The 25141-nt window shown below is 67.7% G+C and overlaps 7 protein-coding genes across 10 annotated transcripts in view; 5 read left to right on the top strand and 2 right to left on the bottom strand.

The window, feature by feature from the left end:
- Window positions 1-25141, top strand: part of THOP1 (thimet oligopeptidase 1) — a 319814-nt gene that overhangs the window by 10960 nt on the left and 283713 nt on the right. The window lies entirely within an intron of this gene.
- Window positions 22-1624, bottom strand: LOC136371783 (inactive serine/threonine-protein kinase PLK5-like). Its single transcript, XM_066336057.1, has 5 exons — window positions 1616-1624; window positions 1473-1583; window positions 623-752; window positions 414-501; window positions 22-121 (listed from the first exon to the last, which is right to left on the bottom strand). The coding sequence occupies exons 1-5, from the start codon at window positions 1622-1624 to the stop codon at window positions 22-24; spliced, it is 438 nt and encodes a 145-aa protein (XP_066192154.1).
- On the top strand, window positions 2764-8965 carry ADAMTSL5 (ADAMTS like 5). The gene is made up of 12 exons (XM_066336254.1): window positions 2764-2912; window positions 3883-3943; window positions 4140-4285; window positions 4620-4680; window positions 4767-4875; window positions 4965-5092; window positions 5189-5312; window positions 5737-5820; window positions 6546-6709; window positions 6807-7071; window positions 7819-7890; window positions 8546-8965. Exons 1-12 carry the CDS (start codon window positions 2764-2766, stop codon window positions 8857-8859), a joined length of 1677 nt encoding a protein of 558 aa, XP_066192351.1. The 3' UTR covers window positions 8860-8965.
- LOC136371782 (CTD small phosphatase-like protein 2-A) lies at window positions 10139-12084 on the top strand. The gene is made up of 9 exons (XM_066336056.1): window positions 10139-10361; window positions 10438-10540; window positions 10635-10719; window positions 10791-10883; window positions 11096-11158; window positions 11253-11332; window positions 11411-11537; window positions 11631-11726; window positions 11802-12084. Exons 1-9 carry the CDS (start codon window positions 10139-10141, stop codon window positions 11862-11864), a joined length of 933 nt encoding a protein of 310 aa, XP_066192153.1. The 3' UTR covers window positions 11865-12084.
- PCSK4 (proprotein convertase subtilisin/kexin type 4) lies at window positions 12670-18926 on the bottom strand. The gene is given in 16 exon segments (XM_066336449.1): window positions 12670-13119; window positions 13193-13312; window positions 13519-13643; window positions 13818-13988; window positions 14098-14215; window positions 14311-14414; window positions 14698-14798; window positions 14962-15174; window positions 15249-15421; window positions 15951-16039; window positions 16137-16213; window positions 17195-17323; window positions 17985-18080; window positions 18166-18270; window positions 18698-18886; window positions 18888-18926. Coding segments are annotated over 16 exon segments (2238 nt in total). The 3' UTR covers window positions 12670-12730.
- REEP6 (receptor accessory protein 6) lies at window positions 19102-23315 on the top strand. Its single transcript, XM_066336455.1, has 5 exons — window positions 19102-19314; window positions 21433-21526; window positions 21746-21884; window positions 22059-22227; window positions 22922-23315. Exons 1-5 carry the CDS (start codon window positions 19200-19202, stop codon window positions 22969-22971), a joined length of 567 nt encoding a protein of 188 aa, XP_066192552.1. The 5' UTR covers window positions 19102-19199; the 3' UTR covers window positions 22972-23315.
- Window positions 23409-25114, top strand: C26H19orf25 (chromosome 26 C19orf25 homolog). 4 transcript variants are annotated; one of them, XM_066336248.1, is made up of 3 exons: window positions 23409-23464; window positions 23938-24112; window positions 24185-25114. In XM_066336248.1, exons 2-3 carry the CDS (start codon window positions 23965-23967, stop codon window positions 24364-24366), a joined length of 330 nt encoding a protein of 109 aa, XP_066192345.1. In that variant the 5' UTR covers window positions 23409-23464; window positions 23938-23964; the 3' UTR covers window positions 24367-25114. The 4 variants fall into 4 exon arrangements, with proteins under 4 accessions (XP_066192345.1, XP_066192346.1, XP_066192347.1 ...); XM_066336249.1 differs by having other exon boundaries at window positions 23422-23475; XM_066336250.1 differs by having other exon boundaries at window positions 23428-23490.

The raw sequence follows: 25141 nt of genomic DNA, 5'->3' as shown, positions 1-25141 counted from the left end.
ATCCCCTCTCGCTGTCCCCGCTCACACAGCACAGCCCAGGGCCCAGATGTCCGCGGGCGCCGCGTGTCCCCTGCGGTCCAGCACCTCCGGGGCCAGGTACCGGGGTGTCCCACAGAGTGCCCTGAGTGCGGGAGGGGACAGCAGAGGTGACCCGCGGGGACACGGGCAGGGTCAACCCCCGGTCCCCGCTGTCCCCCGTCCCCGCTGTCCCCGTCCCCTCTGACCCCCCGTCCCCGCTGTCCCCCGTCCCCGCTGTCCCTCGGCCACTGACCCCCCGTCCCCGCCGTCCCCCGTCCCCGCTGTCCCCCCGTCCCCGCTGTCCCCCGTCCCTCCTGTCCCCCGTCCCCGCTGTCCCCGTCCCCGCTGTCCCTGTCCCCGCTGTCCCTGTCCCCGCTGTCCCTGTCCCCGCTGACCCCCAGCGCCGCCCGGGCGGTGCCGCCCGCCGTGCCAGCCCCAGGTCACCGATCTTCACCCTCATCCGCTCCGTCACCAGGAAATTGCCTGTGCATGGAGGGACACGAATCGTGTCACCCTCAGCCACCCTCGGGTCACCCCCTGGTGCCTCGGGTCACCCCCCGGTGCCTCGGGTCACCCCCGGGTCCCCTCCCCGAGCCCCACGCACTCAGTTTGAGGTCCCGGTGCACGAGGCCGTGGCCGTGCAGGTAGCGCAGCCCCGAGAGCAGCTGCCGCAGGTAGAACCGAACCTCCGGCTCCGTCAGGCGGCCCCGAGCCCGCACGATGTCGGCGAGGGACTGGGGACAGAGGGACAGGGACTGGGGACAGTGGGGAGGGACTGGGGACAGAGGGACAGGGACTGGGACAGAGCGACAGGGACTGGGGACAGTGACAGTGGCTGGGGACAGTGAGGAGGCACTGGGGGCAGTGGGGAGGGACTGGGGACAGAGTGACAGCGGCTGGGGACAGACGGACTGGGACAGAGGGACAGGGACTGGGGACAGAGGGACAGGGACTGGGACAGAGGGACAGGGACTGGGACAGTGAGGAGGGACTGGGGACGCAGCAAAGCACCAGGCTGGGCCCTGATGAAGCCTCGGCCTGAGAGTGCTCAGTTTTCGGGGTCCCGGGGCTCAGTTTTGGGGTGCTTGGACTCCGTTTTGCGGCTCAGGAGCTCGGTTTCAGGGTGCCGAGGCTCATTATGGGGTTCAGGTTTCGGGGTGCAGGGGCTCAGTTTCGGGGGGCGGGATTTCAGAGTTCAAGGTCTCAGTTTCAGGGTTCAAGGGCTCGGGTTTTGGGTGCAGGGGCTCAGTTTCGGGGTGCGGGGTTTCAGAGTTGAAGGGTTGGGTTTCGGGGTGCAGGGGCTCATTCTGGGGTTTAGCAGCGCGGTTTCGGGGTGCAGGGGCTCATTCTGGGGCTCAGGAGCGCGGTTTAGGGGTGCAAGGGCTCATTCTGGGGTTCAGGAGCTGAGGTCGGGGTGCAGGGGCTTATTTTGGGGTTCGGGGTGCAGCTCTCACCCCCCGGCTGCAGAGCTCCAGCAGCAGGTACAGGTGGCCGCTGTCGGCGAAGTGGCCGTGCAGACGCACGATGTGCGGGTGGCGCAGGTGACACTGCAGCTCGCGTTCCCGCTCCACCTGCACCGACACAGCCCCGGGGGGACCCTCGGCATCCGGGGACCCACCCAGACACCGGGGCAGGGACCCCCTGGGTGCTGTCCCCTCTCCCCGGGGGATGTCCCCACCCCGCACTCACCTTGTCCCCGATGCCCGCAGGAGCCAGCCGGGCTCTCGGGATGGCCTTCACCGCGTACAGCCGGCCGCTCGTCACCTCTGTCACCTGGTAGCAGCGGCCGAAGGTGCCCTGCGAGTGTCCCCGTGGGAGTGGGCAGCCGAGGGGGGGGTGTCAGGAGAGGGTCCCGTGGGTTGGGGTGCCCACCCGGGTGTCTCGATGTGGGGCGAGGAGCCCCAGGCACAGAAGCTGTCCTCTGCCTCAGTTTCCCCTTCCTCAGAGGGGATGGGGCGGGTGCTCCTTGGAGAGGGACCCCTCGGGGTGCGGACGTGTGACACCCCTGGGTGCCCAGCGGGGAGAGGGCTCTGGGGACAGGAGTGGGGTGGGCAGGGGACAGGAGGCTCTGGGGGCAGTTCAGGGGGGCACGGAGCGGGGATTTACCTCTCCCAGGAGCCGTCCCCGTTTGTAGAGCGTCCCTCTGGCCTCATCCCGCAGGTACCAACCGGGGCTCGGCTCAGCCCCTGCGCTCCCCGGGACCATCCCGGCGGCTCTGCCCGGCCCCGGGGACACCCCCAGCGACACCCCGACACTGTAACCCCTTCAGCTCCGGGCTGCGGGTGCCCACGGCGCCCAAGGGTGCTGAGTGCCCCCCCTCCCGCACCCAACACCCACTGCTCTGGCCCCTCAAGCCCCCCCAGAAAACCCCGGTGACGAAGCGGAGCCCCCCTCGGGGGTCCCGGCCCTCGGGGATGCCCAGCACGGGGGTCCCGGATCGGGATACAGGAGCGTGTCGGGAGGATCCTGGTGCCTCTTCCCCTCCTCCGCCGGGGCTCAGGGGGTCTCGGGGGGGGGCGCTGATGTTTCTCTGCATCACCCACATCCCCCTAAGACGCCAGCAGCCCCCCCTCGGCCGCGGGAGCTCCGGGCCCCCAAGGGTTAACGGGCGGCCGGGGAGGGCTGGGCGCACCTTTGGGGCTGGATATTAATAACGCGGCGGGGAGGGACGGGAGGCGAACGGGGAGGGTTTGGGACGGGAGGGGGGGAAAAGCCTCGCCCGGCCCCCCCGGAGCTGCGCAGGCGATGCCCGCTGGCCCCGGGTCCCCCCCGCTCCCCGCCGCCGGGACGCCGAGCCGCGACCGAGGCGCCGGGACGCGGCGGAGCAGGGGCGGCATGGCCGGGGGCCGCTGTGCGGGCGGCCGGGACCCCCGCGAGAGACCCCACGGTGCTGGGTAAGCTCCCGATTTGTCCTTGAACCCCCGCGGATTCCCCCGGCCCGCACCTCCGAGCACCCTCCGGAGCTTCCGCGGGGAAACTGAGGCACGCGGGGTTTGGGCATCACCCACCCGGCATCGCCCGAGCCTCGGAGGGGTCCGGGAGCTCCCAGCGACGCCCCCGGAGCGGCGGCAGCGCGACCCCCCTGTTCTAACCCTGCCCTGGCGGGAGGACCCAGGGCCGCGGGCTGCCGGTGGCCACCCGCCGGTGGCCGTGGGAGCTGCTCGGTGGGACGGAACCGGCTCGGCCGGGGGATTCCCCGACACGGGGACGGGACCCCCGCACCGCCCGCAGCCCCCCGGCCGCTCCCACAGCCCCGAGCTGGGCGCTTTGAGGTGCCGCAGATCGGGCGCTTTGGGCCGTGGGGGGCCCCCCGCTGCCCCCCACCCTGCTCGCCCCACGGCGGGGCCGGATCCGGATCGGGGAGCGACGCGGAGCCCCGGCGTGCAGGTCTGGTCCTGCCCCGGCAGGCAGCGATCCCGGCCCGGCGCCCGCCGCGGGGCCCTGGGGGCGGCGGGACCATCCCGGGGCTGCGCGGGCACGTGCGGGGGGCACGGCGTCACCCCCCGGGTGTCACCCACCCGGCGTCACCCCCCGGGTGTCACCCACCCGGCGTCACCCATCGGGAGTCACCCACCGGCGTCACCCCCCGGGTGTCACCCACCCGGCGTCACCCACCGGCGTCACCCCTCGGGTGTCACCCACCCGGTGTCCCTCACCCGCTGGTGGCACCGGACCCCACATCCCCTCCCTGGGGACCCTCGCGCTGGGTCTGAGCTTGTCCCCACCTCACCCCCGCCCCCTCACTGGGGTCCCCTGGGGGGCTCGGGGGTGGCCCCACCTCGGGGGCGATGCTGGGCTGGGGGACAGCCCGGAGTCACCCCGCTGTCCCTGGGGAAGGGTGGCTCAGCGCTCTGTGCCCTGCAGGTCCTGGTGGCCGTGGCGGCTGCTGCTGCTGGCCTGGCTCAGCCTGGTGGGCACGGCACAGGTGAGGGGCTGGGGGACAGGTGAGGGGGTTGGGGACAGGTGAAGGGGCTGGGGACAAGTGAGGGGGTTGGGGACAGGTGAGGGAGTTGGGGACAGGTGAGGGGGTTCGGGGACAGGTGAGGGGGCTGGGGCACACGGTGGCACCCCAAGGCTCCTTCACCTCACCCCCAGCACTGACCATCACCCTCCTCACACAGGACCCAGCCCTGGGGACACCAGCGCGGGTCCCCGAGCCCCCAGCCCCTGCTCGGCCCCGGGGGTCCTGGGGGTCTTGGGGCCCCTGGAGCTCCTGCTCCAGCTCCTGTGGTGACGGCGTCGCCCTGCGCAGCCGGAGGTGCCTGCGGTGAGTGGGGGGACAGCACAGACCCCCCCAGGGTGTCCCCAGCCCCACAGCAGCTCCCAAACCCCGAGTGGCACCCAAACCCCCTGGCACGGCCTTGTCACCCGCTCATGTCCCCGCGGGCCCTCAGCGCCACCCAGAGCCGGGTGCCTCCACCCTGGGGAGCGGCTCCAAAGGGACACTGTGGGGACATCGGGGTCCCCACCTCTCCCCTCTGCTGCCCTGTGGGGACACTGTGTCACTCCCAGCCCTATGGTGGCTCGGTGGCACCGTGGCCCTGGAGCCGGGGGGACACGGGGGGACACGGGGGTGACACGGGCTGTCCCTATGACGGCAGGACCAGCGAGCAGCAGCCGTGCGCGGGGGACCCGCGGCAGTACCGGCTGTGCCAGCTCCAGGTGAGCTCCGGGAGCGCCGCCACACCGCCGTGGCTGTCCCCGGTCCCCATGGCGGCCCTCCCGGCTCCATGCCGCTGCTCCCACAGGGCTGTCCCAGCGGCTCCGTGCCGTTCCGGGCCATGCAGTGCTCCCTGTACAACAACCGGCCCGTCCTGGGCGCCTCCGCCCGCTACCGCTGGGTGCCCTTCCACGGAGGTGAGTCTCACGGGGTGGTGACGGTGTCACCGGGAGCTCACGGCTGTCCTCGGCATCACCCCGACCCCCTTCCCACGGTGCTCCGGCAGCCCCCAACCTCTGCGACCTCAACTGCCTGGCCGAGGGACACAACTTCTACTACAGCTTCGGCCGGGTGCTGGACGGGACCCGCTGCGGGCCCGGCTCCCCGGACCTGTGCGTGGGCGGGCGCTGCCTGGTGGGTGCACGCGGCGCTGGGGACCCCCCAAACCACCCCACCCGGGACCCCCAGGCCCGAGCCCCCGCACTGAGGGGGTGTCTGGGCTCCCCACAGAGCGTGGGCTGTGACGGGATCCTGGGCTCGGGCTCACGCCCCGACGCCTGCGGCCACTGCGGCAGCGGCCAGGGCTCGTGTGTGCTGGTGCACCGGCTGTTCCAGGGCTCCGACCCCTCCTCCGGTGAATGAACCATTGCCCCGGCCCCCTCCATGGGTGAATGCTTTGGCTCTTGGCTCCTCTTGTCCCCATCCGTGTCCCCAAGGCGTGGCCTGGGTCCCTCGTTGTCCCATCCCGTCTCCATGTCGCCCATCCTGAGGGTCGCTGTCTCTGGTCCCTCGCTGTCCCCAACACGCAGGGACAGGGACCGGGTGTAGCCCCTTCACTTGGGAGGTTTAACTCACGGCAGTCACTCCTGGGTGGGTGGGGGGTTTGTGATGTCCCCAGGGGTGTCAGAGTCCCTGTGCCCACATGTCCCTGATGTCCCAGCACGTGGGGCCCAGCTGGATTAATGTCCCCTCTGTGCCCCGTCCCCTCCCTCTCTGTCCCCCCGTGGTGTCCCCTGGGCCCTGCTCAGGCTCTGCCCTGACTCTGTCCCCTGCCCCAGGATATTTGGGATACGTGAATGTGACCAAGATCCCGGCCGGGGCCACCCACATCAAGGTGACGGACAAGAGCCGCAACTACCTGGGTAGGACGTGAACTGTCCCTGTCCCAGTCAGTCCCAGTCAGTCCCAGTCCATCCCAGTCAGTCCAGGTCCAGCCCAGTCTGTCCCAGTCAGTCCCAGTCCGTCCCAGTCCAGCCCAGTTGGCCCAGGCTGGTGGCAGCTGCGTGTGCGGGCAGGGCCGGGCCGGGCAGGGCAGGGCAGGGCAGGGCAGGGCAGGGCAGGGCAGGGCAGGGCAGGGCAGGGCAGGGTGGCCGTGTCACGCCGCGCTGTCCCATGTTTGTCCCATGTCTGTCCCGTGTTTATCCCACGCCGTGCCGCTCCCTCTCTCGGATGCTGTTTTGAGCAGCGCGGGGTCAGTGAACTCGCAGGCGCTCGGGGCAATTTTCCAGAGGCCGCGGCCGCGCGTTTTGGGAAGGGCTGAGCTGGCTCGGGGCCCGAGCGGCCACTGCAGCACCAGGACAGGGACCTCCAGCCCCATCCCCCGCCCCGTGCAGCTGGAGCCCCTTCCCCCTCCCCGGCCGGGATCCTGGGGTCCCCGCGCAGGATTTGGGGGCTCGGCGCTGCCTTTGCGCACCGAGGCTTGGGCCCGAAGCCAGGCTCCTGCAGGGAGGCGGATTCCCGGAGCCCCGAGGCCGCCGCCGGCCCACGCTGCCCTCCCCGCGCCGGGAGAGGCCCCGGTGGGGAGCGGCCCGGGGGTCCCGGGGCCGTGCGGGGTTGGCCGGAGCCGCTCGGTGCCTCCGTCCCGCAGCGCTGATGGCGAGCGACGGGCGCTACGTCCTCAACGGGGACTGGGCCATCGCCTGGCCGGGGCCCTACGAGGCCGCGGGCACCCTCCTGACCTACAGCCGGGCCCCCGACGGCACCGAGAGCCTGGAGGCGCCCGGACCCACCCGCGAGGATTTGCACGTGCTGGTGAGGGCAGGGGGACACCGAGGTGGGGACGGTCACCACCCCACCCCGGCTGTCACCGCTCCTCCCAGCCCCGCCCGTGTCCCCCCGCCACCCCCAGGTGCTGCTGCAGGAGCCCAACCCCGGCATCGAGTACCAGTTCTGGCTGCCCCGCGGGCACCCGCAGCTGGGCCGCGGTGACACGAGCCCCCTGCGGCAGCCCCAGCCCCGAGGAGCCGGCAGCCCCCCGCCCCCCGAGCCCCCGGAGCCCCCGGAGCCCCCGGAGCTCAGCCCGGCCCCCGCGCCGCCCCCACAGCCCCGGAGATCTGCCACGGAGCCACCGCCGAGGAGCGGCCCCGGCCCGAGCCAGGACGGGGCTGCCGCAGGTACCTCCTCGGGGGTCCCACGGGTTCCTCCTCGGGGTCCCACAGGTACCTCCCCGGGAGTCCCAGAGATTCCTCCTCAGGGGTCCCCATAAGTTTTTCCTCGGGGGATCCCACAGATTCCTCGCCAGGGGTCCCCACAGGTTCCTCCTCAGGGGTCCCATAGGTTCCTCCTCGTGATCCCCAAAGGTTCCTCCTCGGGGGTCCCCAAAGGTTCCTCCCTGGGGATCCCAGAGATTCCTCCCCGGGGGTCCCACAGGTTCCTCCTTATGGGTCCCACAGATTCCTCCACGGGGGTCCCTACAAGTTCCTCCTCAGGGCTCCCATAGGTTCCTCCCCGGGGTCCCCACAGGTTCCTTCTCGGGGTCCCCAGAGGTTCCTCCTCATGGGTCCCACAGGTTCCTCCTCATGGGTCCCACAGATTCCTCCCCGGGGATCCCAGAGATTCCTCCCCGGGGTCCCCACAGGTTCCTTCTCGGGGTCCCCAGAGGTTCCTCCCCGGGGTCCCCACAGGTTCCTTCTCGGGGTCCCCACAGCCCCCCACGCCCCTGCTGGGACCCTCCTGGGCTGCCCAAGGAGGAGCAATAAGATGGGAACCCTAAAAAAGACCCTAAAAACACCCTAAGAGTCCCGTGTGACCCTCTCTGGGGTCTAGACCCACAAGTTCCCCTCCCGAAGTTGCCTGAGGGGGTTCTGGGGGGTCAGGAGTCCCCTCTGCCGCCCTAAACTGCTGCAGCTTTGTCCCCGCAGGGCGCTGCGGGAGGTGCCGCCCGCCCAAGGGCCGCTCCCAGCGCATCCGACACTTCTGCCACAGCGACTTCGGTGAGCGGGACGGGCTCGGGAGGGGCTCGGGGCAGAGCTGAGCACACGGCACGGACAGCGCCGGCAGCGGGAAGGGGCTCAGGGGGATACCGGGGACGGGAATGGCTCAGGGTGACGCCAGGGACAACGACGGGGGCGGAAAGGGGCTCAGAAGGATGCCAGGCGTGATGAGAGGTATGGGAAGGGGTTTGGGGTGGTGCCAGGGATGATGCCAGGAATGGGATCAGGGAGCTGCTGGGACAGGAAAAGGCTGATGTCGGTGACAGGAAAGGGCTCAGGGTGATGCCAGGGGCGATTCCAGGGGCAGGAAAGGGCTCAGGGTGATGCCGGGACAGTGCCAAGGCCAGGAAAGGCCTCAGGGCAGTGCCGGGGCTGGGAATGTGCTCGAGGTGATGCCAGGGGTGATTCCAGGGATGGGAAGGGGCTCATGGTGATGCGGGGACAGGAAGGGACTTGGGCTGATGTCGGTGACAGGAAAGAGCTCAGGGTGATGCCAGGGGCGATTCCAGGGACAGGAAGGGGCTCAGGGTGATTGATGCCAGGACAGTGCGAAGGCCAGGGAAGGCCTCAGGGCAGTGCCGGGGACAGGAAGGGGCTCAGGGCAGTGCCGGGGACAGGAAGGGGCTCAGGCTCCCCAGCCTCTCTCCCCCCGCAGTGTTCCACGGGCGGATCCTGGCTCGGCGCGTGGTGGGGCAGGAGACGCGTTACGAGGTGGAGGTGAAGGCTCGGTACCGGCAGCGCTTCCCGCTGGTGTCCCGGGAGTACCTGTGGGTGCCCAACACCTGCGGCTGCCCCGCGCTGGGCGAGGGCGGCGACTACCTGCTGATGGCCACTCGCCACGTGAACCACGAGCACACGCTGAACCGCATCCTGCTGCCGGAGCACGGCTACGCCCGGCCCTGGACGCCCCGAGAGGCCCGGCTGGTGCGGGAGGCGGCCCGCCACTGCCCGCAGCCCCGGCCACCCTGAGCCCCGCCCCGGTGTCACCGGCCCCGAGGGACGCCACCCCCGAGGGCCACCCGGCTGCTCCTGCCGGCCACCGGACCCTTCCCATCCCGCCGTCCCCGCAATGGATCCCCCCGCATCCATCTGGCCGTCCTCGGGGTCCGTGTGGCAGCGGGGGAGGGGAGGGAGGGGGGGGAGTGGTAATTTATTATTTTTTGCAGGAAATAAATTGTTTATCCCCTCATTGGCCGCGTGTCCCTGGCTGGCTGGTGGTGGCGCTGGGGGTCCTCCCGTTTCGGGGGGTCGCTTCTGTGTCGCTGTGAGCAGGAGGTCACCTCCGTGTCCCTGTGCTTCAGGGGGTCACCTCTGGGTCCCCATGGGCAGGAGGGTTTCTCCATGTCCCTGGGGTTCAGGGGGTCCCCTCAGTGTCCCTCCACTTCAGGGGGTCACCTCTGTGTCTCTCCCGTTCAGGGGGTGTCACTCTGGTTCAGGAAGCGTACAGGAGGTCACCTCCATGTCCCTCTGGTTCAGGAGGTCCCCTAGGTGTCCCTATGAGCAGGGGTCTCCACGGTGTCCCTCTGGTTCAGGGGGGCCCCTCTCTGTCCCCCAAGTTCAAGGGGTCCCCTCTGTGTCCCCACGGGCAGGGGGACCCCTCGGTGTGTCCCCACGGGCACGGGGTCCCCTCGGTGTCCCCGCGCCGAGCCCCAGGAGCAGCTCGCACCCGGCGGCGTGTCCCTGTCGCCGTGGCCGCGTGCCAGGCTCTGCCTGCCGGGGTCGGGGACCTGGCGCTTATCTCCCTTCCGGCGTGTCCCCCCCGTGCCGGAGCCCCCTCCCCGCCCGTAACCCAACCCTTGGGCTGGTGGCGGCCACCGCGGGGCCCCTGTGGGGACAGGATGCGACCGGGGCCACTGGGGCACTCCCGGGGGGCTTCGCCAGCTCGGGGCTCCCTTGGGGTGGGTTTGGAGCCGGTGCCGGGGGAAGCTGAGACCTCCCAGCTCGTGCGGCTGGGGACTGTCCCCAAACCGGGGTCCCCACGGCCCTGGGGTGCCCCGAGTGGCAGCGGCCAGCGCAGGAAAGTCCTCGTCACATCGGGTGACATCAGCCCGAGCCAGAGCTGAGCCCCGGGAGCAGCTGGGGAGGCCAGAGCTGAGCCCCAGCCGGCGGCGGTACAGTCTCATTGCTCCCAGGTGCTCCGGGGCTGGAAAGGTGCCTCCACCCTATAAAGGGGCTCCCTCCCACCCCCACCCCACCTTAATTTGGGGCCGCTGGGCGCGGGGGATTTGTCCCCAGCAGGGTCCCGGCCATGGCGGGTTTGGGGGTCACCCCACGCGCAAAGAAACCCTCCGGGGAGGATCGGGGGCTCTCGACCCCGAGGGCTGCGGCACGTGGTCGGGCCAAGAGCCGGCAGAAGCAGGGGGAGCGCGTCCCGAGGGGGTGGGCGCGGGTCCCCGGCTCCCCCACCACGCCCGGGAAGGGGCGGCTGGTCCGGCGGGGACCCGAGGAAAATCCCGGCCCCGGGGAGAGCGGTGAGGCCGGGGAAATCCCTGCCCGGGGGCAGAGGGGCTGTCCTGGCTGTGCTGACAGGAGCCCTCTGCCCCACAGACCCTGCGAGCCCCCCACCACTGCCCTGCCCCATGGGCTCCTATTTCTTGGGGCTCCCCGACGTTGAGGAGCAGGACCTCGCTGTCCCCACGGCCCCCAGCCTGTGAGTGTGAGGGGGGTCCTTAGAGCCCCCCAATATGTGTGTGTGGGGTCCAACAGCCCCCCAGCACCGCTGACCCTCTGTTTTCCCCCTCCAGGCTGAGCCCTGGGGTCTTCACCCCCGGGAGGGACGGGCCTCGGAGAGTCCGGAGCAAATTGCAGCACACCCTGGTCCTGGAGCTGGTGAGCTGGGGGGCGTCCGGGGGGCTCTGCAGGGCCGAGGGGTGGCGGCTGAGCCTGTTCCCTGTCCCCAGGATGGGACCCTGCTCTACTCCTCCCTCCTCGCCCACGGGCAGCGGGATGCCACGGCCACTTTCACCGTGGGCTTCCAGGAGAGCTCCTACGAGGTGGGTGTGTGCCTCGGGGTTGGGACGGTGGATTTGGGGCCGGGGATGATGTGGCTCTGCACTGCCACCCCCCTGTGGCCTCTGCGCCAATGGCCCTTGGAGGGGAAGGGGCTCTGAAATCCCACTGCCGAGGGCGCTGAACGCCCCTTGGGGCTCCCCTCGGGGTCAGGACGGGGATGCTGGTGCTTTTCCAAGCTGCTGTTCCCTCCCAGGTCCACGTGAAGCTGCGTCCGCACGTGCAGGAGTTCTTGGAGAGCCTTTCCAAGACCTACGAGGTACCCAGAGCCGCCGGGGTGTGTGGGGTCACCCCTGGGGGGTTGGGGGACACTAGAGCACCCCATGCAGGGACCTTCCCCCCCCCTCTGCCAGATCTTCATCTACACCACTGCCAAGAAGTACTATGCCAAGAAGCTGCTGGAGGTGCTGGACCCCAAGAAGAAGCTGATCAGGTGCTGGTGCTGGCGGTGCCCTGCTGGGGACGCCCTGTGTGACAGGGCGGTGTCCCCACGGCTCTGTCTCCCCTCTAGGTGCTGCTTCTCGCAGTCGGATTGTGTCTGCTCCCAGGGCTGCTACTGGAAGGACCTGACCTGCCTGGGCAGGGACCTGGCCAAGGTGGTGGCCCTGGACCACACCATGAAGGGCTTCCCTGCCCAGGTAGGGCAGCGCTGCTCTGAGGGGGGTTTGCATGTCCCGGTCCCTGGGAGCACCGTGCAGGACCCAAAAATTGTCCCTGTCCCCCCCTCCCAGGCTGCCAACTGGATCCCGGTGCCACCGTGGTCTGGGGACCCTGAGGATGAGGAGCTGCTGCGCCTCATCCCGGCGCTGGGCCGGCTGTGCCAGGAGGTAGGACGTGGGCATGGGGACAGGGTGGGGACAGAGCTCTGGGCATGTCCCTGCCCCGGCTCTCTCCCCGTGCAGGAGGACGTGCGCCCCGAGATCCAGCGGCAATTCCGGCCCCTCCAGCCGCCCGCTGAGGATTAGACCGGCCTGGAGGAGGAGCAGGATGGAGAAAAACCTCGGGGAGAGGCCGTGGGGAAGCTGCGCTTGGGGACATCATCCCATGGAGCTGGGCTGGGGGGTTGTCCCACGACTCTGCCTTGGTGTCTGCAGGGGTCCCAGCTCATCCCTGGGGGTGTCCCCAAGGAGAGCCCCTGCCTTTGGAGACAGAGCTCCATCGTGACTCCCTCCTCTCCCTGCTCTGGAAGGTGTTCACGGGTCATTATAAGCTTGGAGAAAGGTCTGGCTCTGCCTTAATTCCCAAAACTCTTCAGCTGAGCGGTGTGCTGGGGATGGCACAGCCGGGCGGGGGGGACACAAACCACCTCCCCGGTGTCCTGGGTCCCTGTCCCCTGGCAGGGCCCCAGCTGGCAGCTCCCCTGTCGCAGCCCTGCCCAATGCCACGTGCTGGGGCACAGCTGTCACTGTGCCTCTGCCAGTCCCTGTGGGACAGAGCGGCTGGGGGTGCAGCCACCCTGGGACCCCCTTTTTGGGGCCCTAAAGCTGCCGGTGAACAGGAACTGGGCACTTTGCAGGGGCTCCGGGCTGGCCTCTGCTGCCTCCGCTCTGCCGGAAGCCACACGGGCTCCTGCAGCTGTTTGGGGACACGTCACATCTCGTCCCTCTGCGCCTGGGAAAGGGCACAGGGCTCCCGGCGCCTCTGGGAATGTCACTGTCCCCAGCGGTGTGGGAGGAGCCGCCACAGCTGGACACCGGGACCATCCCCGGCGCTGCTGGGAAAGGGGAATCACCCTTGGACAGGGCGGCTGGAAAAGCAACAACCGATTTATTCCGGAAGGCGGGCACCATCCCAGCTCTGTCCCGGGCTGTCCCCGCAGCCCGGGCCGGTGTCACTCTGTCCTCCTGGCCTGGGGGCAGCACGGAGCCGCTTTGCCAGCGCGAAGGGCCATGCGGTACGTGGGGTACAGCATCCCCGCCAGCACCAGGCTGCCGCAGGCCAGCACGGTGACAACCACCAGGTACCAGCGCAGCCCCGCCGGGCTGGGGGAGCCCTCTGCGGGGTGCTGGCACGTGTAGGTGGTGTCCTGGAAGGTGTGGCCGGAGGGACACGACGTGCAGTTGTTGGCCGAGGCGCCCTGGCAGGTGTAGCAGGAGGGGTGACAGCTGGCACAGACACGGGCAGTGTCCCTTGGGGTGGCATTCCGAGCCCGGCCATAGTAACGTGGGGGGCAGTAGGACAGGCAGGAGCCGTGGTGGAGGTACAGGGAGCTGCCACAGTCTGTGGAGAGAGGCTGGGGTAGAGACCCTGGGGACCAGAGCCTTGTCACTGTCCCCCTCAAAGCCTCACTCACCCTGGCAGGCTCCCTGCTCGTCCCTCCTGAGACACTCGTCGGTGGTGGTGGCTGCGGAGCGCCGGGCTGGCATGTCCTCATCTGTGCCATGCAGGTGCAGGATGAAGCTGGTCAGCTGGCCTGGGGACAGGAGGGACAGGAGGCTGCCAGGGGAGGGATATGGGGCTGGAAGCTTTGGGGTTGTGTCCTGGCAGACCCTCAAAGACAACGCAGGGTCCTGTGGAAAAGGACGGCTGGTGGCCAGCAAGGAGAAGCCAACAAATTACCCATGGGAGTAGATTTTTACCCAAGTAAAAATGGGGTTCACCCCGCCATGGGGCACTCACCTGTGTTCTGGTTGTCACCCCTGTTCTCCAGCAGCAGGGTCCAGATCCCCTTGGGATTCTCATCCCAGAAGTGTGTGGACATGAAGGTCCAGTCCTTGTAGCCATCCTGGCTGGTGTCGTAGGGGCTGGAGGAGGAGAGCAGAGCTGGGGGGTGCCAGCCCCGGGGCCTGGAGGGGCAGGATGTGACCTGCAGGGTCACCCTGTTCCTGCTCTGAGAACGTGGCAGGGGTCCAGAGGAGTTTTGGGAGTCTCCAGGCCCTGGGGAAGCTGTGGGAGTCCCGATGTTCCCCCGTCCTTACCGCACTGTCACCAGCGTGGACGTGGTCCCCATGGGGCTCCTCAGAGCCACCACCAGGTCCCCTCTGCGGCTGTAGCTCAGGGACAGCTGCACCTGGACGTGCTCCAGGGAGCGAATGCTCTCAGAGCAGGAGGAGACATCCGTGGAGACGGTGAGCCTGGAGCCGATGTCCCTGTTGGGGACAAGCTGCAGGTCAGGGCCTTCCCTCCCCTGTGGCCTCCGAGCACAGGTCACTTTTGGGGTCCCTGTGCGAGGCTGGAGCTGGGGTCACTGTCCCTTACCTGGGGACCTGAACGGCCTGGACAGAACACTTCTCCTGGGGCCGGGTCCCTGTCCAGGTGGTGGCCGCCTGCACCAGCAGCCCCGCGTCCAGCAGCCCGTAGCCGTAGTAGTGGCTCACTGGGACACAGGTGCCACCCAAGAGAGGGACCTGTGAGCCCCCAGTGCCACCAGGGGCTGCTGGAGGTGTTGGAGGGGCTGAGCCCTGCACTCACCCCTGCGCCCAACGCCGTTCTCAGCCCAGTCGTCCGCCTGCAGGTGAGCGGGTTTGGAGGCCCTGATGATGAGGTGCTGCAGGTCACGCCAGGTCAGGGCTGGGCTGGAAGCAAGGAGGATGTGGGGACAGAGGTCTGGGTTGGTTTTGAAAGGGGAGATTTGGTTCTTCTGGGGTGGGTAGAGCAACTGTGTGGGCCCAAGATCCCCCCATGACCTCCTCCAGTGCCAGAATGGGAGCAAAGAGCTCCAGAGGACCAGCTTCTGCTCTCCCATGGCCTTGAGGGAAGGCCACAACTCTGCACCCCACCCTCCCTGCTGTCCCTCCCCTTTCTCATGCCTGGTTAGGCACCAGCTCTCCCTGGGTCGTGTCCCTTAGTGTCACCTACTTGGCCTCCAGTGCCAGGGCCACCATGCCGGCGGCCAGCGGGGCCGAGGCCGAGGTGCCGGTGTGTTTGTCTGTGCAGCGGTGGTGCAGGTCAGTGGTCACCTGAGGGGGGACAAGGGCAGGTCTCAGGACTGCCTGGAGCTGGGTACCTTCAGTAAATTCTTCTTTTGGGTCCCTTTGAGCTTTTTTTGGGCTCTGCACATGCACCAAGCTAAAGGCACCGTGCTGGGATCTGGGTGTGCCCCAGAGCTGCCGTGACACTCACAATCTGCACCTTGCTGGTGGTCCTGCTGCTGTAGGTGGTGGTGAGGATGGCGGGGCAGCGCTCGCCGTAGCGGGGCCTCTGCCCGTCGCCCAGCACGCTGCCCACCGACACCGTGTAGATGCTGTTGGTGTACCCGTCACAGTTGCAGTTGTCATAGTTTATGCCACCGTTGCCTGAGGCCCAGATGAAGATGGAGCCCAGCCCACCACGACCCTGTTGAAGGGCAGAGAGGGGTGAGCAGGGTGTCCCCGTGTCCCCGTGGTCCCCGAGGCCTGGGCTGGCCTTACCTGGATGACCCCTCTGTGGAATGCGGCGGCAGCCAGCACTCCCGGCCCGTCCACCGTCCTGCCATCGTCCTCGGGGCCCCAGCTGGCGCTGTAGATGTGGATGTACTGCGGCTGCAGGCTCAGGGCCTGAGCCTCCACGATGTCCATGATGGAACCGTCCAGCATCCGCACCCCTGAGGGCAGCACCGGGAGAGGCCGCGGTGGCTCCCAGGGAGGGGACGGGAGCCACGCACGTGCCACACCGAGGGAAGGGTCTGGGGGCACCTTGCCAGGCCCCTCACAGCTTCCAGCAGCTTTCACATGACCCTGCCCTAAGGAGATCAGGGCCCCCGTGCTGCTGCCATGAGCTGGTTCCCAAAGCTCCTCGTTAAGCCTTTTGTAATTAAGCCCAAGGAGTGCTCCTGGATTTTAACCCCCCTTTGCCACCCTCACTTTCACAGCAGAGCCTGAGCCTGTCCTGCTGGTGTTGGGCTGAGCACTGAACCCCCGCGGAGCCCCGAGGCTGATGTGGGGAGCTGTACTGCAGGACAAGCAGAAAGTGTCACTTGTGTGACAGAATGGAGCCCTGGGGAGGGGCAGTGTGCCCTTGGGGGTCCCTCACTCACCCCTGTGAACCCCAGAGCAGCCCCACCCGGGCTCCTGCATTCCCACACGGGGCTGGAGCTGATTTCCAACTCCCCTCTGCTGGATACAACCTCTCACCTCCGATTTTGGCGTTGTAGGCGACGCCCGCACCGCAGATGCCATTGTTGGCCACAGCTGCCACTTCTCCCGCGCAGCGTGTCCCGTGCCTGGGGGGGACACAGTGACCCTGTGAGGGGTGGGGGGCCTGGGACAGCCCCCGCCAGGGATTAACCCCCCCAGTGCGGGGAGCCGGGCAGAACCCACCAGTTCTTGTCCCCGTCGCCGTATCGGGGCTGGGGATCGGGGTCGTTGCTGTTGAAGTCGTAACTCGCCAGCGGGTCCTGTTACAGAGCGAGGCGGCGGCGTGAGCCGAAGCGCCCGGGCAGGGCTGTGACACCTCGGCACAGGCGCCTGGCACCCAGCCCGGCCCTGGCACCGCCGGGGGCCCCCGCCAGCCCCGGGGGACAGCGGGGCCCCTTCGTGCCCAGCTGCAGCAGCTAAACCGAGTCCTGACAGGGAACGGAGCTGGGAGAGGCTGAGGGAGCTGGGAAGGGGCTCAGCCGGGAGAAAAGGAGGAGCAGGAGGGACCTTGTGGCTCTGCACAACTCCCTGACAGGAGGGGACAGCCGGGGCTCTGCTCCCAGGGGACAACAGGACAAGAGGGAACAGCCTCAAGCTGTGCCTGGTGGGACAGCAGCAGGAATTTCCTCATGGAAAGGGTGGTCAGGCACTGAAAGGGGCTGTCCACGGAGGTTTGGAGTCCCCGTCCCTGGAGGTGTCCAAGGAACCCTAATTTTAACCCTAACCCAAGGTGGCACTCGGTGCTCTGGGCTGGTGACAAGGTGGGCACTGGGCATGGCTGGAACTCAATGATCCTGAGGCTCTTTTTCAACCTCAGGGACTCTGGGATTCTGCAGGAAGGGCTGAAAGCAGCACAACTTTGTCATTTCCCTGACAGAGCCCAGAGTCAACTCGGGGTCACCCTCAGGGTGTGTGACCCCCTTAGGCCACACACACAGACCCACAACCCACGGCCACGGCGCTGTTATCAACACCCAGGGGTGCCTTTCCTTGCCCGTGGAGCACAGGAGGGTTTACCAGCTTTACTGGCTTTGCAGCCTGCTGTAATTACACCTATTTCGGGGGCTCTGCTGCGTGTACAAGTCCCAACATTTCCTCAGAGTGTGATTTCACTGCAGGAGGCTCTCCAAACCAACCCTGGAGAGGCCGAGCTCCCACCTCACAGTCCCGGGGGTGGGATGAAGGCGTTGACTCCCACCCTCCCTGGAGGAGCTGCTCTCCCTGGATCCCCCCATAGTTACGTAGTTGGCGGCCAGGTCGGGGTGATCCTTCTCCAGCCCATCATCCAGGACAGTCAGCACCACCCCCAGCCCCGTGTAGCCTCTGCTCCAAGCCGTCAGGATGTTCAGGTCGGGGTGGATGTCGTTGTTCTGGAAAACAGATTAAATTGGCTCGGCAGCCCGGGGTCACCTTGGAGGACTCCTGCTGCCTCATCACTGCCGGCATTAGCTTGGTTTATGGCTTGGGAAGGGCATTGCCAGCGGTCAGGGAGGGATCCTGCCCCTCTGCTCAGCCCCGGGAGGAATTTCTGGGGTGTTGTGTCCAGCTCTGGGCTCCTCGGGACACGGAGCTCCTGCAGTGGGTCCAGGGGAGGGTCACAGAGCTGAGGCAGGGATTGGAGCATCTCTGGCAAAGAAAAGCTGAGGGAGCTGGGGCTGTTCAGCCTCGAGAGGAGCCCTCAGCCCTGAGTGTCCCTGTCTGCACTGAGGGCTCAGGGCAGGGCCCAGGCTGTGCCCTGTGGGGCCCAGAAATAACACCAGAGGAACAGGCAGGGAGGAATCCCAGGAATTCCCACTGCGCGGGAGGAAGATCTTCTTCACTGTGTGGTGACCAAGCCCTGAACAGAGACCAGAGAGGCTGTGGAGTCTCCCTCCCTGGGGATCTCCCAGACCAGTCCAGACACAATCCTGTGCCCTGTGCTCTGTGCTCTGGGATGGTGGGGGACAGTGAGGTGGCACTGGATGCACCAGTGTGATCTCTTCCATCCCGTGACTTGGGTGAGGATTAGGAGGGGAAGCAGCCAGGTCTCACCATGTACCACTGCTTGGGGAACCAGGGATCCGTGGGCACCACACCAGTGCCTCTCTTGGAGCGTCTCTTCACCGTCTGCTGCTCAAACCACAGCACCTGGGCAGGGGGAGCAGCGCCGTGGGTGCCAGGCAGTGCCTGCCCACAGCCGTGCCCCGGCTCCCTGTGCCCTCCTGTGCCCTACCTGGGGGTCCCTGCTGAGCCGCATGTGCCACCCCCAGTGCCTGCTCAGGGCTCTCTGCCTGGTGCCGCGGTGGCTGAAGTGATAAAAGGGCTCTCCCTCCATCACCTGCAGGCACAGAGAGCTGCTGTGAGCTTTCCTAGGGGAAAAACCATGGGGTGCCAGCCCCGCCTGGGCTCTGGAGGTCAGAACGGGGGAATTTAACGTGAGCTGTGGCACAGGACGAGCAGAAAGTGTCACTCGGAGAAAGGACGGGGTCCTGGCGAGGGGCAGGGTGTGCCCTTGGGGGTCCCCGGCTCAGCCCTGCACGCCCAGAGGCCGTTTGCTCTGAGGGCGGGGGGACGCTGGCACAGGATTCCCAAATTCCCAGGGAGTGTTCGAGGCCGGGCTGGACGGGGCTTGGAGCAACCTGGACGAGTCCCATGGGACAGGAGAAGGGGACAGACAACGGCGACACAGAGCGGGTACAGGCGACAAAGTCGGGCCAGGGGCACACGGGGTGGGCTGGGCCCGCCTTTCCCCGCCCAGGCCGCACCTGGCCCAGGTAGAGCAGCCCGTGCCGGCGGGCCAGAGCCCGGGCGTCCCGCAGCCCCGCCGCCACCCGCACGGCCCAGCTGCTCAGGAAGACGCGGGGCTTGGCGGGGCCCGGAGGGGCGGTGGCGGCCACCACGAGCAGCGCGAACAGCACCGGGAACAGCGACAGCGCCGGGCCGGGCCGGGCCCCAGCCGCCATCAGGCCGCGCCGCCGCTGCGCGCGTTGCCATGGCGACGGCGTCGGGCCCCGCCCCTCCACACCGCCTCACCTCATTGGCCCGCCTTGACCCCACCCCTCCTTCTCATTGGTCACGCCGCGGCGATATTCCCGCCCTTTCTCCTTATTGGCCCCGCCCCGCCGTTTTGCCCCGCCCTCTTTTCCCCTTGGCCACGCCCCTTGGCCACGCCCCCAGCGGCCGCACTGACCGGGGCGCGGGGTCGGTCCGGGGCCGCTCCGGGGCCACCGCCGCCGCTTCATCCTCTTCATCATCGCCACCGCCGCCATGGGCTCCGTGCAGCAGCGCCTGGAGCGCTTCCTCTACAGCCCCGGGCCCGTCGGTGACCTGCTGGGCCAGCTGGAAACCCGTACCGGCGTCCAACGGCTCTACCTGGCCTCAGGTGCGACCGGTACAGCGGGAACTCTCCGGTTCTCCCGTTCTGTCCCCTCCTCCCCCGTATCCTGGGGCGCCTTGGCAGCTGCTCACCGTGGCTCTGGGCTGTACAAGGGGCACGGGGAGGGCAGGCAGGGCCGCCCTGGTTTGGGGGTGCTGGGAGGGGGCTGTGCTGAGGGGCACTGGGGATGGCGGGGACGGTGTCACTGTCACCGCACTGCCCTCGCCTTCCGCGGGCACGAAATCCCGAAATCTTGAAGCTCGCAGGGTCTGAGCGTCAGATGTGTCAGAGAGACCCTCGAGACCCCTGGTCCTGACAGAGGGGGGTCCCCGTTCTGGGTGAGCCCCCAGATCGTGGTGGGTGAGATCGGGCGGTGGGCATGGGAGCTCATCCCCCTGTCCCACTGGTGGGGGCGTGGGGATCCGGCCTTTAACCGGATCCCCGTTGTTCATTAATGAGAAACCAGCCGGAATCTCCCTGGGGATCCTCCTTCTGGCACGCTGTGCCCCTTCTCCTCTGACCCTCGGCCCTGTGCCCTCTCTGCCAACTCGGACTGGCCTTGTCCTCCTGCTCCTGTTTGAGATTTCATATCAAACCTCCCAGGGCGGGCTCAGGGCATCTGTTTTTCCTGTGTCCTTGCAGCCCTTTGGCCTCCAGGTGTGATTTCCTGGCCCTTCACCTGCAGCAGGGCTGGGGTTCCACTCGGAGGGGGAAAGTGTGCATGAAGCAGCACGCGCTGCCGTGCAGGTTGTGTTTGGCTGTGGTGTCACTCCGGCGTCTTCCGAGCTAAACAATGCCGGGGATTTGATCAGGCTCAGCCTTGATGGACTTCTGGGGTGGAACAAGAGTGGACGCACCAAAAAGTGATGGCTCTGCATTCTGGGTCCCAGGAAAGGAGAAGGGTCCTGGAAAGGAGAAGCTGTTGCTGAACTAAAAATTCCCGATTTCTCCCTCCCATGGCTCTGGAGCAATCCTTAATTTGTGTCTGAACCTGTGGGTTGGGGTTTGGAGCAATCTCTGGGCAGCACCACCTTCAACTGCTCCCTCAGCGAAGCCTCTTCCTGGGTTTTTGCTGTTACATAAATTTCTCTGGGGGGGTTAAAATCCTGCGAAATCCCTTCTAAGGCTCTTGGGGAATGAAACCCAGCACTGCCTGGACCTGCCTGCCCTCCTCGGAGGGAGGTTTGGGATCGCTCCAAAGCCACGTTGCTCCTGCCTATCTCCCAGGAAAGACCCGGAGCTGTGGGTGCCCCGGATCGGGGCCGCAGCTCAGCCCAGGAATGCTGCAGCGAGCAGAGCTGGGATAATCCGCCCTCCAAGCCCGAGCAAAGGCTTTAATTCACCAGCACAGACAGGTTAATTCCCAGCCTTCTCGCTGCGGATGGAGGAGTTTGTTCCAGTGCTGGGGAGAAGCTGGACAAAATGCTCCATCCCTATATCCCTGAGGTTTTTCCTGCCCTCTGAGCCCTGCTGCGAGCGGGACTTTGGGTGGTTTCCACCTCAAAAACTCCCCATCCCATCTTCCCCATCCCACTGCGAGTGTCCGAGCGCTGGGCAGGCTCCAGGCTCCGCCAAACCGCGCGGCTCACATTTAATTGAACGATTTAATTGAGTAGATTGAATTGGCGCTCCCAGGGGAGCCAAGCCTTCCTTTGCCGGCGGAGGGGGAGCGCCTGCGGGAGGAGCCGGGCGATCCCGGGCTCCTGATCCGGGAGCAGGGCTCGTCCTTGAGCGGGAGGGAGGTCTGGGAATGCCGAGCGCGGGGGAGACAGACGAGCCGAGCCTTGACTTTGGACCAGCGATGTGTTTGCCAGCGTCTCCGGTTCCTGCCGCCCCTTGGCCCCGCTCCAAGGGTGAAAGTGCTGCGAGATTGGGGCGGTGAAGTCCCCATCCGAGCCAGGGGAGGGGACGAAAGGTGACGGGAGCAAGTCACGGGTGCCTCGGGGAGGAGGAGCAGGCTCAGCCACGTGCCTCGTTACATCGAGCACCTCGGCGGAGTGGTGGAATGAATTGGGGGTGGTCGTTATCCCCTGGTCCCGCTCTGGGATGAGAATCCCGCTCAGGAGGCCGGGCGGGGTCTCCCCCTGGTGACAGCAGGCACCGGAGCGTCCCCTGTCCCCGCAGGTTCCGTGGCTTTCCTGGGGCTGTACCTCATGTTCGGCTACGGCGCCTCTCTGCTCTGCAACACCATCGGCTTCCTGTACCCCGCCTACGCCTCGTAAGTACCTGTCCCACACCTGGAGAGCGTCCCCTGCCCTTGGCCGAGGGTGTCCCTGCTCACTGGAGAGGCAGTCATGGCCGGGAAGCTCTTGAGACCTTCCTGGAAACCGGAGCAGCGGGGTGGGCAGGTTCCCTCCAGGTTTTGGAGGATTTGGGAGGGTGGAGCCCATCCCGGGACTGCAGCGGCCGTGTCCTTCCTTCCCCCGTCCCGCCGCAGCATCAAAGCCATCGAGAGCAACAGCAAGGAGGATGACACCACGTGGCTCACCTACTGGGTGGTCTACGGCGTCTTCAGCGTCGCCGAGTTCTTCTCCGACCTTTTCCTCTACTGGTTCCCCTTCTACTACGCCGGGAAGGTGAGGGCTGTGCCGGGCTGCTCCCGCCCCGTGGCTGAACAGGGAGGAGCTGATGGTGGTGGGGCTGCAGCCAGCTCGGGTTCTGGGAGCAGTGAGCTCCAGCTTTGGGCGCTGCTGCTGTTGGATGTGGTTGAGGGGGCCCCTGGAGCAGCTGAGCCCCTCCTGTCCCCGCAGTGCCTGTTCCTGGTGTGGTGCATGTCCCCAGTGCCCTGGAACGGCTCCCAGGTCATCTACCACAGCGTCGTCCGGCCCTTCTTCCTCAAGCACCACAAGGCCGTGGACAACATGATGGGTGACATCGGCACCAAGGCCCTGGACGCGGCCTCCACTGTCACCCGAGAAGGTGACTCAGGTCCCTCTGTCCCTCCGTCGTGCTCCGTGTCCAGGTTTTCCCAGCGCAGGGGCGTGGGCAGCTCGGTTTAATGACCCACAAACGATTATTTCCCGGTGCCGTGCTGCCGCAGCCCCGCGCCCGGAGCGCCGGGGGCGGTTCACAGACCCCTGTCTAACCTCTCTCTCCTCTCTGCGCTGCGCGGTGCAGTCCTGCAGACTCTGGCCAAGAGCAGAGCCCGGCTGGCGGCCGGGGTGGCCCCGCAGCCCAGCCTGCCCGTATGTAACGAGCCGCGGCTCCCGCTGCTGCCGCCGCGCGGGGACGGGGCCGGGCCGTGCCGTGCCGTGCCCCCGCCGGGGCTCGTGTCCGCCGTGACACCGCACAACCGGCCCTTTCTCCCGTGGCGTGGGTAGGACAGGCGCTTCCCTTCCCGCTTGTCCGTAGCCAGACCCCGTCCGTGTGTCTGTCCGTCCGTGTGTCCGTCCATTGTCCATCCCCCGTCCCCAAGTGCTCCTCAGCGCTGCTGCCGACCTGGGGCTCCCCTGCGGAGCCCCCCGGGTGCGGGGAGGGCAGGGCTGGCTGTCACCCCCGTGCTCAGCGGGACGGGGAGGGAACGGGCCGGTGACACGGGGCCGGGCCGGGCAGTGCCCCCGGACACCGGCCGCTGCCCCGGGGATGGGCACTAACGCCGTGCGTGTCTCCGCAGGCTTCAAAGCACCCCTGAACCTGGCAGACTTAGTACAGAAGGCGAAGTAAGAGGGGCATCGGCGCCTCTGGTACCGGCACGACAGCCCCGGTACTGGGACCAGTACCGGCACTACGTTCCCAGTACTGGTACCGGCAACTCCCGTTCCGGTACCGAAGTCCCCCATACCGGCACTGCAGACGCCGGTACCGGCACCATGCACCCGGTACTGGTACCAGCATCCTCCATTCTGGCACCGGAGTCCTCCATGCAGAGGCCGGTACCGGCACCATGGCCGTGTTAACGGTACCGGCCAGCCCGGGCCGTACCCGCCCGGGATCCCGACTTTCTCCAGTCCGAACCTGTTGTTTCCCCTGTCTCCCAATAAACCCCGGTGCCTCCGAGCGCCGCTCCCGTCCCGCGCGTTCCGTGACACCGCGCGGCGCCTTTAAGAGAACGGTGGGCGGGGCCTTTGGGGAAGGGGCGGGGCCGTTCTGATGACGTGTCCGGGGGCGTGGCGGAAGTGCGGCCGGACGGTGGCCGGAGCGGGGGCGCGGTGTGTCGGTCTGTCCGCGGTACCGGGGCGGTCGGTCTGTCTGTCCGCTGGGGGATCGGGGGCTGTGTCCGTGTGTCCGGGGAGCGGAGGGGCCGCTTTATCAGCGGGGGTGGGGCTGTGTCTGTCTGTCCGTCCGGCGGCAGGGAGGGGTCTGTCCGTCTGTCTGTCCGCGCAGAGGGCGGGAGGGGGAGTCGGTCTGTCTGGGGGGAAGGGAGTGGGTCTGTGTGTCTGTTTGGGGGGGCAGGTGTGTGTCTGTCTGTGTGTCTGTCTGTCCGGAGGGGAAGGTGGAGGGGGTTCTGTTGGTCCACCCGGGGGCTCTGCCTGCTGCGAGGGGTCCGTCTGTCTGTCCAAAGGATCAGCACAGGGGGTCTGTCCGTCTTGGGAGGATAGAAAGGGAGGAGTGTCTGTGTGTCTGTCTGTGTGTCTGTCTGTCCGTCCGGGGTGGGGGCAGCGCAGCGCCCTCACCCTCCCCTCTCCTCAGCCCCTTCCCCCATGAGCCTTCCCCGGGATGAGCTCCAAGGCCAAGCGGGTGCTGCCCACCCGCCCTGAGCCCCCCAGCGTGGAGCAGATCCTGGCCGACGTGCAGGGCACCGAGCCCACCGACCCCGTCTTCGTGCTCCCGTCCGAGCCCCCCCAGGAGCCCGGCCCCGCTCCAGGTGAGCCCCGCTGGGGGAACGGGGGCCCTGGGGACCCCCCGAGCCCCGCTGAGCCCCGGCTCTGCCCGCCAGGCTGCCCCGAGCCCGCGGCCGAGGAGCTGGAGCGGCTGTACCGGCAGATCCGCTCCTACGTGGGGATGAACCAGCGGCTGCAGCAATCCCGGGAGCAGCTGCGGGAGCGGCGCCGGGAGCTGCAGAGGGTCGGGGAGGCGCTGGATGGCGGCATCGCGGAGATGAGGCAGAAAGCGTTCTGAGGGACCGCCGTGGGCGCCTCGGGACACGCCACGCCGTGGTTTCACTTTCCCAAAACCGTTTGCCTCTGGAAGATCCGGATTTGCCAGCACTGTGCCGGCCCAGTGACCTTTTCCCAGGGAGCGCTGGGATCCTCCAGGCCAGCACGGTGACACCTTCCTGGCGCTGGAACGAAGCCTTGCACCCCTCCTTCTGCCCCTGAACCGGCTGCCATGTCCCCCGTGGGTGGCACGTCCTCTCCTCTCTACGACTTTTCCCTCTGGTACTTCCCCGAGGATGACCACGTCGCCTCCCGCATCGCCGAGCGCCTGAGGGAGGAGGGATTCCGGGGCTTCACCGAGCACCAGGACCGAGTGGCCGGGACATCTGTCATCCTGACGGCCGTGGAGGCCATCGAGGCCAGCAGAGTGGCCATCCTGCTCCTCTCGGCCAAGTCCGTGGGTGACCGCTGGTGCCAGCGCGTGTCCCAGTGGAACCTGTCCTGCAATATCCACCGGCCCGACCCCAAGGTGGTCCCCGTGTGCGTGGGGGTCACCAGAGACCAGGTGCCCCCGTTGCTGCGGCACCTGGTCCTGCTGGAATACCAGAACGAGTTCTTCTTCCAGCGGCTCGTGGCCTGTCTGAGGTCCCGCCCCAGGAGCGGGGCCAGGCGGGTCCCACCCAAGGGGACCTGAGGGACCACCGGGGGGGCTGGGCCCATGGAGTGAAAAACTGTCCCGCTTTGCTAATAAAGGTGGTGGGAATGGGTCACCCAGCGCTGTGAGCTGTCACAAATCT

The sequence above is a fragment of the Sylvia atricapilla genome, chromosome 26, assembly GCF_009819655.1.
Source record: "Sylvia atricapilla isolate bSylAtr1 chromosome 26, bSylAtr1.pri, whole genome shotgun sequence".
NCBI classification, from domain to species: Eukaryota; Metazoa; Chordata; class Aves; order Passeriformes; family Sylviidae; genus Sylvia; species Sylvia atricapilla.
Note: the sequence above shows the minus strand (reverse complement) of the source record. Positions and strands in the feature narration are given on the sequence as shown.

Bases quoted from the DNA above. Each gene is read 5' to 3' on its own strand.
- LOC136371783 (XM_066336057.1), bottom strand. The intron at 753-1,472 runs GTGAGAGCTGCA...CTCTGTCCCCAG, and splicing joins TGGAGCTCTGCAGCCGGGGG to TCCCTCGCCGACATCGTGCG. The intron at 122-413 runs GTCAGCGGGGAC...TCCCGCACTCAG, and splicing joins CCGCCCGGGCGGCGCTGGGG to GGCACTCTGTGGGACACCCC.
- ADAMTSL5 (XM_066336254.1), top strand. From the start codon at position 2,764: ATGCCCGCTGGCCCCGGGTCCCCCCCGCTCCCCGCCGCCGGGACGCCG. The intron at 2,913-3,882 runs GTAAGCTCCCGA...TGTGCCCTGCAG, and splicing joins GAGAGACCCCACGGTGCTGG to GTCCTGGTGGCCGTGGCGGC. The intron at 4,876-4,964 runs GTGAGTCTCACG...GTGCTCCGGCAG, and splicing joins CTGGGTGCCCTTCCACGGAG to CCCCCAACCTCTGCGACCTC.
- LOC136371782 (XM_066336056.1), top strand. From the start codon at position 10,139: ATGGCGGGTTTGGGGGTCACCCCACGCGCAAAGAAACCCTCCGGGGAG. The intron at 10,362-10,437 runs GTGAGGCCGGGG...TCTGCCCCACAG, and splicing joins TCCCGGCCCCGGGGAGAGCG to ACCCTGCGAGCCCCCCACCA. The intron at 11,538-11,630 runs GTAGGGCAGCGC...CCCCCCTCCCAG, and splicing joins TGAAGGGCTTCCCTGCCCAG to GCTGCCAACTGGATCCCGGT.
- REEP6 (XM_066336455.1), top strand. From the start codon at position 19,200: ATGGGCTCCGTGCAGCAGCGCCTGGAGCGCTTCCTCTACAGCCCCGGG. The intron at 21,527-21,745 runs GTAAGTACCTGT...GTCCCGCCGCAG, and splicing joins CTGTACCCCGCCTACGCCTC to CATCAAAGCCATCGAGAGCA. The intron at 22,228-22,921 runs GTGACTCAGGTC...GTGTCTCCGCAG, and splicing joins CTCCACTGTCACCCGAGAAG to GCTTCAAAGCACCCCTGAAC.
- C26H19orf25 (XM_066336248.1), top strand. From the start codon at position 23,965: ATGAGCTCCAAGGCCAAGCGGGTGCTGCCCACCCGCCCTGAGCCCCCC. The intron at 24,113-24,184 runs GTGAGCCCCGCT...TCTGCCCGCCAG, and splicing joins GGAGCCCGGCCCCGCTCCAG to GCTGCCCCGAGCCCGCGGCC.